Below are 15,731 nucleotides of genomic sequence, written 5' to 3' on the forward strand. Positions count from 1 at the left end.
GAAAACCCCACTGCAGGCACCCCCCGGGCCCCCAAGGCCACGCCACGGGCGCAGACTCGGGGTCCCCCCGCGGTGGCCTCGGGGGACACACGCGTCCCTTGTCGCCCTCCCCACGTCCCCATCGCCCGGCTCTCCCTCGGCAGGCTCAGCGAGCGGGTGCCAGCGCCCGGTGAGTACATGTTTGGGGGGGGGACACATACACACGTGTCACCCCGTTGTCACCTCGTCCCCCCCGGGGGCCCGGTGCCAGCCCCGCGGTCACGGCCGGGGACCTTGGGCCGTGGGTGGCCGCGGGTGGCGCTTGCGAAAGGGCAGCTCCGGGAAGGTGGCACGTGCCCGCGGCTTGGCGAGGACCCGGCTGGCACCGTCCCCCCCACTCAGCCCCCCGGCAGGGCCGGCGGTGACCCGGGGGGGGGCCGTGTCCCACCTGTCCCCGTGTCCCCGTGTCCCCGGTCACGTCACCTCGCCCCGCCGCCTGCCAGGACGTGGGCAGAGGGAACGGGGCGCGAGGCTCGGGGACACCCCCCGTGGCACCGCACCCCGTGCCCCTGCGGAGCGCTCGGGGTATTTTGGGGAGGGGGGCACTGGGTGCTGACCCCCTCCCTCGCCTCGCCCCCCCGCAGCCCCCGGCAGCATGCGGTGTCACGGCGCGTGGCTCTGGGGGCTCCTGTGGCTGTGGCTGCCGCTGGCCGGCGGCCGCCCCGTGCGCCCCGAGAAGGTGCGGGCGGACACCCGGAGCCTCGCCCGCACCCTCAGCGCCCGCATCCAGCTCCTGCAGGCAAGGCAGGGACTGGGGGGGGTTAGGGCACGGGGGGGCCGTGGTGGTAGTGGGAGGGCGATGGGTTGTGGGGGTCCCCTGGGCGGGGGGATGTCCGTGGCACCTCGGGGCGGGATGGCGACAGGGGGCTGGGTGTGGGGTCCTGTGCCACATCGTGGTCCTTTGGGGGGGGGGGGGCAATGGGGGGCTCAGATGGGTGGCCCCGGGGTGGGACACCCGTGGTGGGTCGGGCTGGGGGTCCCTGTGCCACACGGTGTTCCCCTGGGTGGGTGCCCACGGGGGGCTGGGATGGGTGGCCCCGTGTCCCAAAGGGTCCCCGGGGTGGGATGCGCACCGTGGCGCGGGGTCCCGTGCCCCGTGGTGGTCCCCTGGGAGGGTGCCCACAGAGATGGGGTGGCCCAGAGGGTCCCCGGGGTGGGACACCCGTGGTGGGTTGGGCTGGGGGTCCCTGCACCCCACGGTGTTCCCCTGGGTGGGTGCCCACGGGGGGCCTGGGATGGGTGGCCCCGTATCCCAGAGGGGTCCCTGGGGTGGGACCCCCGTGGTGGTGCAGGGTCCTGCTCCTCACCGTGGTCCCCAAAAAGGGGCGTCCGTGGCACCTCGGGGCGGGGGGGTGGGTGGCCCCGTGTCCCAAGAGGGTGCCCAGGGAGGGACACCCGCGGTGGTGACATCCGTGGCGGTGACACCCGTGGTACCTCGGGGCGGGTGGGTGTCCCCACGTCCCACGGCTCCCCGCGGCCGGACGGGACTCGGGACCCCAGCGAGGAGGCAGGGGGAGGGATGTTGGGGGGTGCCACCGCTGCCCCCCCACCCCCCACTCCCCGGCTGACCCCCGCCATCCCCGCGCAGCTCTTCCCGCTGGGCCCGCGGGTGCTGGGGCTGGAGGCGATGCCCGGGGAGCGCGCGCCCGAGGGGCTGGGGGCGATGGAGCAGCGCCTGCAGCTCTTCCAGCGCCTGCTGAGCGCCCTCCCCGCCGCCGCCGCGCCGCCGCCGCAGGTGCTGAGCGACCTGGAGAACCTGCGCAGCCTCCTGGCCGCCCTGGCCGCCCACCTGGGCTGCGGCCCCCCGGCACCCCGAGGCGCCCCCGCCGCCCCCCCCGGGCCTGGCCGAGCTGCTGGCCCAGGCTCCGCACACGGCCGCCGGCGTGGCCCTGGCCAGGCTCCGCGCCTGCCTCGACGGCATCGCCGCGCGCCTCGACGCGGCCCCCGCCTGCTAGGGTGGGGGGCACGGGGCGCCGGGGGGTCGGGGACGTCCGGGGACATCCGGGGACACCGGGGATGCCGCGGGGACCAGCAACGATCGGGGACACCGGGGACACCGGGAGTGCCACGGACACCAGCGGCAACCGGGGATGCCGGGGACACTGGGGACACCGGGGACCTCAGGGACACCAGGAGTCACCAAGGATGCCTCGGGGACACCACCACCAACCAGGGGACACCAGGGACACCAAGGACATCAGGGACACCAGGGGACACCGGGGATGCCCCAGGGACACCAGGGAAGCCTCAGGGACACCAGCAACACCCAGGGGACACCGGGAACACCAAGAACATCAGGGACACCAGGGGACACCGGGGACACCAGGGATGCCCCGGGGACACCACGGATGCCTCAGGGACACCAGGGGACACCGGGGAGACACCAGCGACACCCAGGGGACACCGGGGACACTGGTGACATCGGGGGCACTGCCAGCCCCACACCGCCAGCACCGCCACCAGAGAAACTCCAGCCTCGTGCCTTCCTCTATTATTATTGTTATTAATTATTATTATTATTATTATTGTTATTATTATTGCTATTATTGTTGCTATTGCTATTATTGTTATTATTGTTGCTATTATTATTATTGCCATTAATTATTATTATTGCTCTAAGTGGCACTGGCTCGCGGCGTCCTTCCTCCCGCTCCCCGGGGCTGGGGGCCTGGAGGGGGCCGCGTCCCACCGGGAGCAGCCGCTGCCCCCACGGGCACACTGCGTCCCCACGGGGGGCTGCGGCGGTGACAGAGGGGACAGGGACAGGGGATGGGGACAGGGACAGTCCCGGGGCTGGCACGGGGCCGTGGCTGTGGTCGGATTTGGGAGCCGCTGGCCGCTGGCCCCGCGTGGCCCCCCTGGCCCCACGTCATCCCCGCTGCGGGGGACCTGGGGACAGAGTGGGGACACCCCAGGGGCGGTCACCCCGCCTGCCCCCTGTCTCCCTGCTGTCCCCCCCATTAGCCCCCTGCCACCCCAGCAGGGCCACTGCCACCACCATGTCCCTGCAGCAGGGAGGGGGCATGGGGGGAGCGGGATGGGGACAGGGCGGGGACAGGGACGGGGATGGGGACAGGGGATGGGGACAGGGATGGGGACAGGGGATGGGGACGGGGATGGGGACAGGGGATGGGGACAGGGATGGGGACAGGGATGGGGACAGGGGATGGGGACGGGGATGGGGACAGGGATGGGGACAGGGGATGGGGACGGGGATGGGGACAGGGATGGGGACAGGGGATGGGGACAGGGGATGGGGACAGGGGATGGGGACAGGGATGGGGACAGGGATGGGGACAGGGGGATGGGGACAGGGATGGGGACAGGGGATGGGGACGGGGATGGGGACAGGGATGGGGACAGGGATGGGGACAAAGATGGGGACAGGGATGGGGACAGGGATGGGGACAGGGGATGGGGACAGGGGATGGGGACAGGGGATGGGGACAGGGATGGGGACAGGGATGGGGACAGGGATGGGGACGGGGATGGGGAATGGGGATGGGGACAGATGGGGACAATGGGGGATGGGGACGGGGACAAGGACAGGGACAGGGACAGGATCAGGACAAAGATGGGGACAGGGATGGGGACACGGAGAGACGGAGCGCAGAGCCGAGTCGTTGCCCCCCATATGCGCAGCCCTGCACACACACGTGCACACGCGTGTCCCCACCTGTCCCCGCGTGTCCCCCCATGTCCCCGCGTGTCCCCACGTCCCCGCGTGTCCCCGCGTGTCCCCACGCAGATCCCTGCTCCCGGCCCTGCTCCCCCATCCCCGCTGCGTGTCCCCGCGTCCCCCCCCCCCCGGGGCCGTTTCCCGTCACCTCCGCCTGCGGGTGGAAAAAATCTCAGCCACGGGCCCCCCCCCCCCGGGAGGTCACCGCAGCCCCGCCGTGGGGGGCCGTGGGGGGGCCGTGGGGCAGCGCCGGGCCCCGTGCCCCACGCGCACGTCGCTCACGGCGCGGTGCTGCTGGCCACGAGCCGGCCGCTGACTCAGAGGGGCCCCCGGAGCCCCCCCCCCGGCGGTAGAAGCCGTGTGCCGAGCGGCACGGGCACCGGCACCCACTTTTTTTTTGGGGGGGGGGACCCAGAGCACCTCAGCACCCATAGGTGCGTGTCTGGGGGTCCCCATCCCCACCCTCAGCCCCAGGGCGCAGCACTGAGGGCCCCCCCCGCACTGTTGTGTCCCCCCCCCCCGGCACCCCCCAGTCCCCAGCCCGTGTCTCAGGGCTCCGGGACCCCCCAAATCCTGGGACCCCCCCCCGTGGCAGGTGAGGGGAGGACTCTCGCTGCAAAAAGCCCTTTATTAAAATAAATCCCTCTGTTTTTACAACAGCCCCCCCCGTCCCGGACAGGGGCCGTGGGGGGGCACTGCCCCCCCCACCACACAAAGGGGACCCCAAAAGGGGGACCCCAAAGTGTGCGTGGTGGGGGGTGCAGCCCCCAGTTCCCCCATGGGGGGCAGCCCGCTGCGGCTCGGGGGTCGGGCCCCCCCTGTCCTGGGGGGGGGGCTCAGTCCTCGAACCATTTGCTCCTCTTGGCGGGGGGGGGCCCGGCCGGGGGCCCCCAAAATCTTCCTCTTGTACTGCTCCACCAGGAGGGCGAAGCGAGCCTCGGCCCCGCCGGCCTCCCCGGCGCCGCTGGGGGGGCTGCAAGGGAAGGGGGTGAGGGGGGCAGGGGGGGGCACAGGCAGTGATGGGGAACAAGGGGGGGACGGGGATACAAAAATGGGGGGACGGGGACACCACAAGGGGGGACGGGGACACCACAAGGGGGGACAGGGAGAAACGTGGGTGCGTCACCGCACCGCTGAGAGCTGCAGCAGCTGCACGGGGGCCAGAAGTGGACCCCCCGTGTGCCCCACAAAATGGGGGTCCGAGCCCCAAAACTGGGGGTCCAAGCCCCAAAAACTGGGGGTCTGCACCCCACAAAGTGGGGGTCACCAAAAGGGGGGCAGGGAGCTGCCTGGGTGCGTCACCGCACCGCTGAGAGCTGCAGCAGCCGCGGGGGTGGGGGGGGCAGAAGTGGACCCCCCCTTGTGCCCCACAAAATGGGGTCTGCACCCCAAAAATGGGGGTCCGAGCCCCACAGCTGCCCTTACCTTGGCGGGGGCCGCCTTGCGCTTCTCCTTCCTCCCCGGGGCTTTGGCCTTGGGCCGCGGGGGGGGGGGCCGGCTTCACCTTGCCCTTGTCGCGTTTCCTAGGGGGGGGGAAGAGCGGGGTGGGCGCCCCCAGACCCCCGGGGAGCCCGAGGGGCTGCCCTGGGGAGGGAGGGGGCGACACAGTGCTGGGGGGGGGTGTTTTGGGGGGGGTCCCCTACCTGATTTTGGGCCCGCGGTGCGAGGGCAGCGGCAGCACCTTCCTGCGCCGCGTGCCGTCCGGCAGCTCCACGCGCGCCACCTGCGCCTCCGTGCGGAAGCCCGACCACAGCGTGGGGGGGGCCGGGGGGGGTCCTGACCCGGGGGCCGGGGGGGGCCGCTGCTTCCTGCCCCGAGGCTTCTGGCGGGGTCCCGGCGGCACCGTGGGCGCCGTCTCCTTCTTCTCGTCCTTCTTCGCCTTCTCGTCCTTCTTCGCCTTCTCCTTCTCATCCTTCTCCTTCTCCTTCTCCGCTGCCGCCGCCTTCGATTTCAGCTTGAGCTGCCGGGGGGGGGGACACAGACAAGGGTGAGACCCCCCCGGGGGGGGCGGTGACAGCACTGGAGGGGGGGACACACGCAGGGGCCGGCCCCTACCAGGCTGCGCTGGGTGCGCTGCTCCTTCAGCTTCAGCTTGCGCCGGTCCTCCAGGGAGAACTCCACGATGGGCCTCTGGGGGCACGGTTGGGGGGGGCACAGTTTGGGGGGGGGCAGGGGGAGGTTCTTGGACCCCCAGGGGTGCCCCGGAACTGTCCCGTGGGGTGTGGGGGGGCGATGGGGACAGGCTGGGGTCCTGCAGGGGCAGGAGGTGACAACGGGGGTGCGCTGAGGGGGGTGGCAGGGGGCTGCAGGACGAGGGGGTGGCAAACGGGGACCTGCAGGACAGGGGGTGATGGAGTGGGGGGGGGCAAGGGGGGGCAAATGAGGGACATCCCATGGGGTGGGGGGGACACCTGGGGGACCTGCAGGACAAGGGGGGGACAGAGAGGGGACAACGCAGATGCCACACGAGGTGGCTGCAGGCGACAGGGGACCCCCAAAGGACCCCACACAAAATGGGGGGATCAGGATGACCCCCAGGGACCTGGTGGCACCCCAGCCCTTCCCGGGGGGCCGCTCCCCGCCGGCGGTGTCCCCGCTGTCACCTTCTGCGGCCCGAAGAGCCGGGGGTTGTTGTTGGTGCTGCGCAGCGCCGCCAGCGCCTGCTCGTGCTCCGCGAACTCCACGAAGGCGTAGCCCAGGGACTGGCCCTGGCCCCCGCGGTCCCGCATCACCCGGCACTGGGGGGGACACACAGAGCGTCTGGGACCCCCCCCGCAGCACCGTGAGGCCCCCCCGGGGTGGGGGGGACACCCAAACCCACCTCCTTGATGCGCACGCCCCGGCCGCCGGCCAGCCGCAGCAGCAGGCGCCGCAGCCGGGCGCTGTCGACGGCCTTGGGCAGGTTGTGCAGGCAGAGCCGGGTGCGGGACACGAAGATGTTGGGGTCCCGCAGCTTCTGGTGCTTCAGCTCCTCGAACTGCGGCGTGGGGGGGGGGGGGGGTGTGGGCAAAAATCGGGGGGGGCGGGTCCCCAAAATAAGGGGGGGTGCCTCCCCGAAACGTCCCCGCGGCCGCCGGCACTCACCCGCGCGCGCTTCGCCATGTCGGCCTCGCTGACGCCCTCGGCCGCCTTGGTCCCAGCACGGATCACTGCAAGGCGGGGGGGGGGATTTAGGGGGGGGTCAAGGGGTGCGGGACCCCCCGGGGGTTGCTGGGGGGGGGGGGGGGCGCTGGGTGCGGTACTCACGTCCCTCGCGGGCCAGGTAGAGGTTGCGGGTGCCCGTGGGCTTCGCGGCCCTGCGGGCTCGCAGGCGCTGCGCTCCCTCGCGGCTCACGGCCAGGTCCACGCGCAGCAGGCGCCCGTCCAGCCGCAGCCCCCCTCCTGCGGGGCACGGGGTGAGGGGGGCTCCGGGATGACCCCCCCACGTTTCAAATTTGCCCCCCCCCGGCCTTTCCAGGCGCTCACCTCGCCGTCCCCCTGCGCCGCCTGCAGGCACCGGCGCGCCTCGTCCTGCGTGCGGAACTGGGCGAAGGCGCAGCCTGGGGACGGAGGGGCTGGGTGGGGACAGGGCCTCTTCCCCCCCCCGGGGGACAAGGCGGTGGTGTGCGGGGGGGTCCCCAGCCCGTGTGGCCCCCCCCGGGCCCACGTTACCTTTGGAGTGCTCGGTGTCGGGGTGCAGCACCACGCGGACGTAGCACAGCTCCCCGAACTGCTGCAGCAGCTCCCCCAGCGCCTCCTCCTCCGTCTCGAAGGACAAATTCCTGGGGGGGGACGGGGGGGGCACCCCTCCAGCACCTCCCCGTGTGTGTGCGCCCCCCCCAGCACCGTGCCGGGGTTTGGCCCCCCCCCTCACCTGATGAACACCGTCCTGCCCTCGCCCACGTCCGAGGGGCGCTCCGGGCCCCGCCGCCGCTTCGGGGGGCTGCCGGCATCTGGGGGGGGCAGACCCCTGGTGGGTGAGGGGGGACGGGGACGGGACAGAGCCCCCCCCCACCCTGCAGCACCCCGAAAGCGCCCCAGAGAGCCCCCCACCCCCTCACCTTCCTCCTCATCATCATCATCGCCGTCCTCTGCGCCCCGAGCCTTCCTCTTGGTTGTCGTCGTCCTCACCGGACGCTGCCTCCTCGCCCTCTTCTTCCTCCTCCTCCTCTTCCTCATCTTCCTCCTCCTCCTCGCCGCTCCCCGTGCCCTCCGCCCCCCCCGCGCCCTGCGGCCGCACGCTCAGGACCTCGCGGGGGCTCCCACCACCCCGGGGGGGCCCAGCACCGTCCCCGTCCCTTGCTCACCGTCCCGGGGCCGCCCGGCCGCGGCCTCGTCCCCCTTCTTCGCGGCCCCGCCGCCCTCCTCTTCCTCTCTCCCTGCCAGGGGGACACCGGGGGGCGCTCAGCGCTGTCCCCCTTGCCCCCCCCCCCGAAGGCCCCCTGTTGTGCACTCACCGGCGGGCACGGCGCCCTGCACCGCCTGGTACTTGTCCTTGGCCACCGCCCAGTCCACGGCCACCGGCCGCCCCTTATGGGGGGGGGGGGGGACATCACCGTGTGCCCCCCCCCCCGGGGGGGGTCCCCAAGGCCCCAAAACATGCTGGGGGTGGGGGGGGCTCCTACCTTGCACCTCCTTCATGTTGAGTGCCCGCAGCGCCGCGGCCGCCTCCGGCACCGTCCGGAGCTGCACGAAGGCGAAGCCGCGCAGGCGGCCGTCTGCGGGGGGGGGGCACGGTACGGAGGGGCCCCGGGGGGGCACAGGGGGGACAGGGGGACACGGGGAGGGGGAGGGGGACGGGGGTGGGGACAGGGGGATGGGGGGCAGGGGATGGATGGGGCCGGGGCCATGGGGATGGGGTGAGAGGGATGGGGACAGGGGGGTGGGAATGGGGTGATGGGGACGGGCACAGGGGGATGGGGACGGGGGGTGATGGAAATGGTGTAATGGGGATGGGGTGATGAGGACAGGGGGATGGGGTGATGGGAACGGAGTAATAGGGTAGGGGGAACATGGACGGGGCGATGGGGACAGGAGCATGGGGACAGGGCAATGGAAATGGGGTGACGAGGACAGGGAGATGGGGATGGGGTAATGGGGACGGGTTGGTAGGGACAGGGACGGGGTGATGGGGACGGGGTGACGAGGACAGGGGAACAGGGACGGGGACAGGGGGATGCGGACGGAGTGACGGGGACAGTAATAGGGATGGGAACACGGGGACAGGGATGAGGTGATGGGGACGGGTTAGTAGGGACAAGGATGGGGTGATGAGAACGGGGTGACGAGGACAGGGGGATGGGGATGGGGTGATGGGGACGGGGTGATGAGAAGCAAGTGACAGGGATGGGGGGACGGGGGCGAGGGGGGACACTGACAGGGAGGGGAGCGTAGGGACAGGGACGGGGTGATGGGGTGACAGGGACGGGGACAGGGCGATGGAAGGGGTGTAATGAGGACGGGGTGATGGGGACGGGGACAGGGCGATGACGGGGATAGGGGAATGGGGTGACGAGGGCAGGGTGATGCGGATGGGGAGATGGGGACGGGGCGATGGGGACGGGGAGATGGGGACGGGGCGATGGGGTGATGAAGTAATGGGGACAGGGGGATGGGGACCAAATGATGAAAATAGAGTAATGGGGCTGGGGTGATAGGGATGGGGATGCAGTAATGGGGCCGGGGCCGGGGTGATGGGGAGGGGGTGACGGAAACGGGGCCGGGGTGAGGGGGCCGCGGCTCTCACCTGGCTTTTTGGGGATGTTCACCTCCACGACGGAGCCGAAGGGCGCAAAGAGAGCGCGCAGCTCGTCCTCGCCGCACTGCGGGGGGGGAGGGCGCGGGGGTCAGAGGGGGCTCAAGGCGGGGGGGCACGCAGCCCTTAGCCCCCAGGGGACCCCCCGGGGTGTGGGGGGGGGCCGTACCTTGAAGCTGAGGTTGCGCACGATCAGCCGGGCCTTCTTGGAGAAGGCGCGGGGGCGCGGGGGGCTGCTCCGCTGGGGGCTGCTCGCCTGCTGGGGGGGGCACGGTGAGGAGCTGGGGGTCGGTGACCCGCCCCCCCCCCCATAAAAATTGGGCGCGGGGGGCTGCCGCCGCTCACCTGTGGCCGTCGCGGCGCTCGGGGGCTTCTTGGCGCGGGGGGGCCGTGAGCTGGGGCCGGGGGGCGCCGGCGGGGGCACGGAGGGGGGCAGGGCCTGGTGGGGGGGGGGGCACACGGGGTGAGGACCCCCCACACGCACCCGTGGGTCCTGCTGCTGCTCCCCCAAGTCTGCCCCAGCAGGGCTCCAGCCCCCCCAGCCCCCCAATTCCTCAGCCCCCCCCCAGCCCCCCAAACTCCCCCTCCCCAAATCCCCAGCCCCCGTTCCGCCCCCACCCTATTCACAGCCCCTCCCCAGCCCCCCAAGCCCTCAGCCCCCCAATACCCAGCCCCTCAGCCCCCCAGCCCCCCCATACCCCCACCCCCCTCAAACCCCCCAAAACCCCTCAGCCCTCCCCCAGCCCCCATACCCCAGGCCCCCCCAGCCCCTCAGACAACCCCCCAAATCCCTCAGGCCCCCATACCCCAACCCCCAAACCCCTCAGACCCCCCAAGCCCCTCAGGGCCCCCCCAGAACCCCTCAGACCCCCCAAAGCCCTTCAGGCCCCAACCCAAACCCCTCAGACCCCCCCAAATCCCTCAGAGCCCCCCAAGCCCCTCAGAGCCCCCCAAAACTCCTCAGACCCCCCCCCAATCCCTCAGCCCCCCCCCCAAAACCCCTCAGCCCCCCCCAAGCCCCCTCACCCCCCCCCAAATCCCTCAGAGCCCCCCCAAACCCCCTCAGGGCCCCCCCCAATCCCTCAGCCCCCCCCCAAAACCCCTCAGCCCCCCAAGCCCCCTCACCCCCCCAAATCCCTCAGAGCCCCCCCCCAAACCCCTCAGGGCCCACCCAGCCCCCCTCAGCCCCCCCCAAGCCCCTCAGAGCCTCCCCCCCCCAATCCCTCAGCCCCCCCCAAAACCCCTCAGCCCCCCCAAGCCCCTCAGACCCCCCCCAGCCCCTCAGAGCCCCCCCAAGCCCCTCAGGCCCCCCCAGCCTCCCCCACCGACCCCTCCGGCCGCGCCGCCCCTCCCGCCGGCCGCCATCTTGGCACGCGCGGGGGGCCCCCGGGGGCGGGGCTTGAGGGCAGGGGGCGGGGCCCGAGGGGGGCGGGGCTTTGGGCGGAGACACAGCGCCCCCTGGCGGCGCGGCGGGGAACGGCGGGGGCGGGGCTGGGGGCGGGGCCACGGGGGGGCAGGGGGTTACGGGAGGTCACGGGGGTCTCGCTCTATGCCGGGGGGGGGGGAAGGAGGAGGTCCGGGGGGCACGGGGGGCTCGGGGGCCCCATCCCATTTGGGGGGGGGGGGGGGGTCGGGGGCGGTCGGGGGGTCCCATCCTATGGGGGGCCTCGGGGGACCCCCTTCCCATTGGGGGGGATCGGGGGGTCCCTTCCATGGGGGGGGGTCAGGGGTCCCATTTGGGGGGGGGGGGGGCACGGGGGGGGTCCCATCCTACGGGGGGCCTCGGGGGACCCCTTCCCATTGGGGGGGTCTGGGAGGGGGGGTCCAGCCCATGGGGTGAATGGGGGGGGGTCGGGGGCTTCCCCTCCATGGAGGGGGGTCAGGGGGCCAATTTGGGGGGCACGGGGGGTCCCATCCTACGGGGGCCTCGGGGGACCCCCTTCCCATTGGGGGGGTCGGGGGGGGTCAAGCCCATGGGGTGAATGGGGGGGGTCGGGGGGGGTCCCTTCCACTGCGGGGGGGGTCAGGGGGCCCATTTGGGGGGGGGCACGGGGGGGTCCCATCCCATCGGGGGGGGTCCCTTCCATGGGGTGGGGGTCGGGGAGGGGGGTCATTATGGGGGTGTCACGGGGGTCCCATCCCATGGGGGGGGTCACGGGGGGGGGCCCCGGGTCCCATCGTCTGGGAGCAGCACGGGGGGGACGACAAACGATGAGGTCTGGGGGTCCCGTCGGGGGGGGGGGCAGGAGGAGCCCCCGCCCCCATTTCCTTGATCACGACCCCCCCCCAGAGCCCACGGAGCAGGGTGTTGTGCCCCCCCCGCCCCCATTTCCCATCCCTCAGCTGCGGGGGGTCCCAGCCCCCCCAATCCCCCCCACGGTGCCCCCCCCCCGCTGACACGGCCGCACTTCACACCGGGTCTTTATTGGCACACGGGGGGGGCTGTGCACGGGGGGGGTCCTTGGGGTGCTGCGGGGGGGGCGCTTTGGGCCCCCCTTTGTCACTGGACGGCTCAGGGAGCGGGGGGGGGGGGTGAAGATGTCCTGGGGGGTCACAGCATTGCCCCCCCACGCTGTCCCCATAGCACCGGGGGGGGGTCCCGAGGGGGGTCCCGGGGATTTCCCCCCCCCCCTTACAGCTCAACGGTGTCAGAGCCCGGGCTGGGGCACTGGGGGCGGGGGGGTTGCCCCCCCCCCAGCTGCGGCTGGGGCGCAGCGAGAGCCTGGGGGCCGCGGGCTGCGGGGGGGGCGGGGGGCACGCGTGGGGGTGGGGGGGCTTTTAGGGGGGGGTGGGGGGCACGCGTGGGGCGTTTGGGGGGGCGTAGGGCACGTGGGGGGGGCACGCGTGGGGGGCGGGGGGCTTTTAGGGGGTGGGGGACACGCGTGGGGCGTTTGGGGGGGCGTAGGGCACGTGGGGGGCACGCGTGGGGGGCGTTATGGGGTGGAGGGCACGCGTGGGGGGGCTTTTCGTGGGGTGGGGGGCATGCGTGGGGTATTGGGGGGCTTTTAGGGGGTGGGGGCACTCGGGGGGCATGGGGGGGCTTTGGGTGGGAGTGGGGTACATGGGGGGGACACGCGTGGGGGGTTGGAGTGGGATGGAGCACCCGGGGGGGCTTTTAGGGGTGTGGGGGGGACACGCGTGGGGGGGTGGAGTGGGATGGGGCACGCGGGGGGGCTTTTTGGGGCGTTGGAGGGCTTTTTGGGGGGTGGGGGGGACACGCGTTGGGCATGGGGGGCTTTTAATTGGGGGGGGGGGGACACGCGTGGGGCTTTTGGGGGGGCATAGGACACGTGGGGGGACATGCATGGGGGGCGTTAGGGGGTGGGGGACACGCGGGGGGTGTTTGGGGGGCTTTGGGTGGGAGTGGGGTACGTGGGGATGACGCGTGGGGGGTTGGAGTGGGATGGAGCACCCGGGGGGGGGCTTTTAGGGGTGTGGGGGGGACACGCGTGGGGTGTTTCGGGGTTCACACGAGGCTGGGGGGGCAGGGGCAGCCGGTCCGGGAGGCCCCCCCGTCACCCCGCGACCCCCGCACCCATCGCCCCCCCCCATAGAAAGCCTGAGCCCCCCCATCCCCCCCGCCCCCCCCCCGTGTCCCCCCCGCGTGACCCCCGCCCCCCTCACCTGGCTCCTCGCCGCTGCCCGGCTCCCCCTGCGGGGGGGGGCCTCGGTGCCGTTGCCCCCCGGCTCCTCGTGGGGGCGCCGTGGGCAGGAGGAAACCTGGGGGGGGGGGGGAAGGGGGGGCACCATCAGCTGGGGGGGCGGTTGGGGGGGGTCGCAGGAGGGGGTCCTGGGGGGGATTACGGGGGGGGGGGGTGTCATGGTGAGGGGTCCCGGGGGGTCCTGGGGGGAAATAGGGGGGGGGTCACAGGAGGGGTCATGGGGGGGTCTTGGAGAGGGTTCCATGGGGGGGGGGTTCCGGGGGGTCCTAGGGGGAATCCCGGGGGGGTTGCCGGGGGGGGGGGGGCTGGGGCGGATCCTGGGGGGAATCACGGGGGGTGGGGGTCCGGGGGGGGGGGTCACAGGGGGGCCCTGGGGAGGTTTCTATGGGGGGGGGGGTTCCCAGGGGGCGCCCCCCCAGCACTCACCGCCTCCCAGCCGCCCTGCCAGCTCCCTGAGGAAGGGTCCCGCGGGGGGCCCCCCCGCTGCCCGGCCCCCCCGGGCTCCAGCCCCGCGCTCAGATCCACGGCGATGCCCAGCTCCAGCCCCTGCCGGGGGGGGGTCCCAGCCGCCCCCCCGAGCCGGGCTCCTCCGTGGGGCCGGGGGGCGCGGGGGGGGCGCCGGTGCTGGGGGGCGCCGGGGGCAGGCAGAGCAGCGCCAGCAGCACCCCCACGGCCGCCGGCCCCACGCGGGACATCGGGGGCGCCGTGGGCGGGGCGCGAGCAGCGCTGCGGGGATGGAGGGGGGGTCACGGGGGGGGGGCACAGCCCACGGGCAGCCCACGGGCAGCCCACGCCCCCCCCCTCCTTTTTTCTCCCTCCCCCCCCCAGCCGTGTCACGTCGGGGCCGTCAGCGGGGACGGATGCGAAGTGACGGGGCCGGGGGGGCCGGGGGGCCCTGTCACTGCCGGTGCCCACGGGTGGCAGCGCGCCCGTCGCCCCCCCCCACCACCCAGTGCCACCTGGGTGACCTCGCGTGTCCCCCCCCCCCCCAACCCCCCCCCCCGGCTCAGCGCCCCCCCCCCCCGCAGCCCCCTCGCTCCTGGGGGGCGCATGGCTGGGTGTGGGGGGCAAAGGGGGGGGGGGCCACAGCCCGATGTGTGCCCCCCATGGCCCCCCCCCCCACCGCATACACACAGCCCCGCTGCACCCACTTGTGCCCCGGGCAGCCCCCCCGCCCCCCACACACCCTCCCCCACCCTCCTACAACCCCCCCACGCCCCCCCCCCGTATCCCCCCTATTTCCCCCCATCCCCTGTAGCCCCCCAGGCACCCCCCCACCCCCTCACACCCCCCCCGCCCCCCCACGTATCCCCCCCACCCCACGTAGCCCCCCGCACCCCCTACCCCCTTACACCCCCCCACGCCCTCCCTTGACCCCCCCCCCCCCCCCCATCCTCCTGCAGCCCCCCCGTCCCCCCAATACACCCCCCCCACGACCCCCCTTAAACCCCCCCCCGAACCCCATTACCCCCTTACCCCCCCCCCCCCCCCCCTTACACCCCCTTACACCCCGCAGACCCTCCCCGGCTCCCCCCACCAGCCCCCCCGGCCCCCCTCCGACCCTCCCGACCCCCCGGCCCCCCCCCCCCCCCCCCGCACCCCCCGGCCCCCAGCGGCTGGGCTCGGGGCAGCCCCGGCAGCAGCGGCACCGGCACGGGAGCAGCCGCCGGCACCCGGGGGGGGCGGCCCCGCCTCGCCCCGCCTCGCTGAGCCCCCCCCCCCGACCTTCCCCCCCCCCGGCACTGCAACCCCCCCCTCACGCCACCACTGTCACTGTCACTGCCGCGTCTGGCCCCGCTGGGGTGTCTGCGGCACCGGTACGTGGGGGGGGACACGGGGACACGGGGACATGGGGACAGACACAGGGACACGGGGACACACGTGTGTGGTACAGGGGTGTGTGGGCACGGGGACACGGACACAGGGACACACGGACATGGGGACACGGGGACATGGGGACACGGGGACACACAGACACACAGCCATGGATACATGGACACAGGGACAGAGGGACACATATGGACACACAGACACGGGGACACACAGGCACACGGACATGGGGACACACGGACACGGGGACACAGGGACATGGGGACACAGGGACATGGGGACACACGTGTGTGGTACAGGGATGTGTGGGCACGGACACACGGACACAGGGACAGAGGGACACAGACATACGGGGACACACGGACACGCAGGGACACGGACACGTGGGTACAGGGACATGGGGACATGGGGACACGCGGGTGGGTGGCACAGGGGTGTGTGGGCACGGGGACACGGACACGGGGACAGGGGGACACAGACATACGGGGACACACAGGTACAGGGACACGGGTACAGGGACACACAGACACACATGGACACACAGACACAGGGACATGGTGACACAGGTGTGTGGACACAGACACAGGGACAGAGGGACACATACAGGGACACACGGACACGCAGGGACACAGACACGTGGGTACGGGGACACAGGGACATGGGGACACAGGTGTGTGGTACAGGGGTGTGAGGACACGGACACGGGGACATGGGGACAGAGGGACACTGACATATGGGGACACACAGGTACAGGGACACGGGTACAGGGACACACAGACACACACAG

General features: G+C 73.1%; 2 protein-coding genes across 2 annotated transcripts; one reads left to right on the forward strand and one right to left on the reverse strand.

Annotated features, from left to right (window-relative positions):
- Window positions 1-477: 477 nt before the first annotated feature.
- Window positions 478-2,113, forward strand: LEP (leptin). The gene is given in 3 exon segments (XM_066990541.1): window positions 478-778; window positions 1,628-1,846; window positions 1,848-2,113. Coding segments are annotated over 3 exon segments (510 nt in total). The 5' UTR covers window positions 478-634; the 3' UTR covers window positions 1,995-2,113.
- A 2,240-nt stretch (window positions 2,114-4,353) lies between these two features.
- On the reverse strand, window positions 4,354-10,817 carry RBM28 (RNA binding motif protein 28). Its single transcript, XM_066990556.1, is given in 23 exon segments — window positions 4,354-4,599; window positions 4,601-4,667; window positions 4,669-4,691; window positions 5,144-5,218; window positions 5,220-5,241; window positions 5,362-5,678; window positions 5,774-5,848; window positions 6,322-6,456; window positions 6,540-6,695; window positions 6,803-6,867; window positions 6,965-7,108; window positions 7,192-7,257; window positions 7,370-7,479; window positions 7,572-7,650; window positions 7,759-7,788; window positions 7,829-7,964; window positions 7,967-8,076; window positions 8,155-8,225; window positions 8,322-8,415; window positions 9,444-9,519; window positions 9,622-9,711; window positions 9,798-9,965; window positions 10,782-10,817. Coding segments are annotated over 23 exon segments (2,190 nt in total). The 3' UTR covers window positions 4,354-4,554.
- Window positions 10,818-15,731: the final 4,914 nt, after the last annotated feature.

Source organism: Anser cygnoides, chromosome 1 (assembly GCF_040182565.1).
Source record: "Anser cygnoides isolate HZ-2024a breed goose chromosome 1, Taihu_goose_T2T_genome, whole genome shotgun sequence".
Taxonomy (NCBI): domain Eukaryota; kingdom Metazoa; phylum Chordata; class Aves; order Anseriformes; family Anatidae; genus Anser; species Anser cygnoides.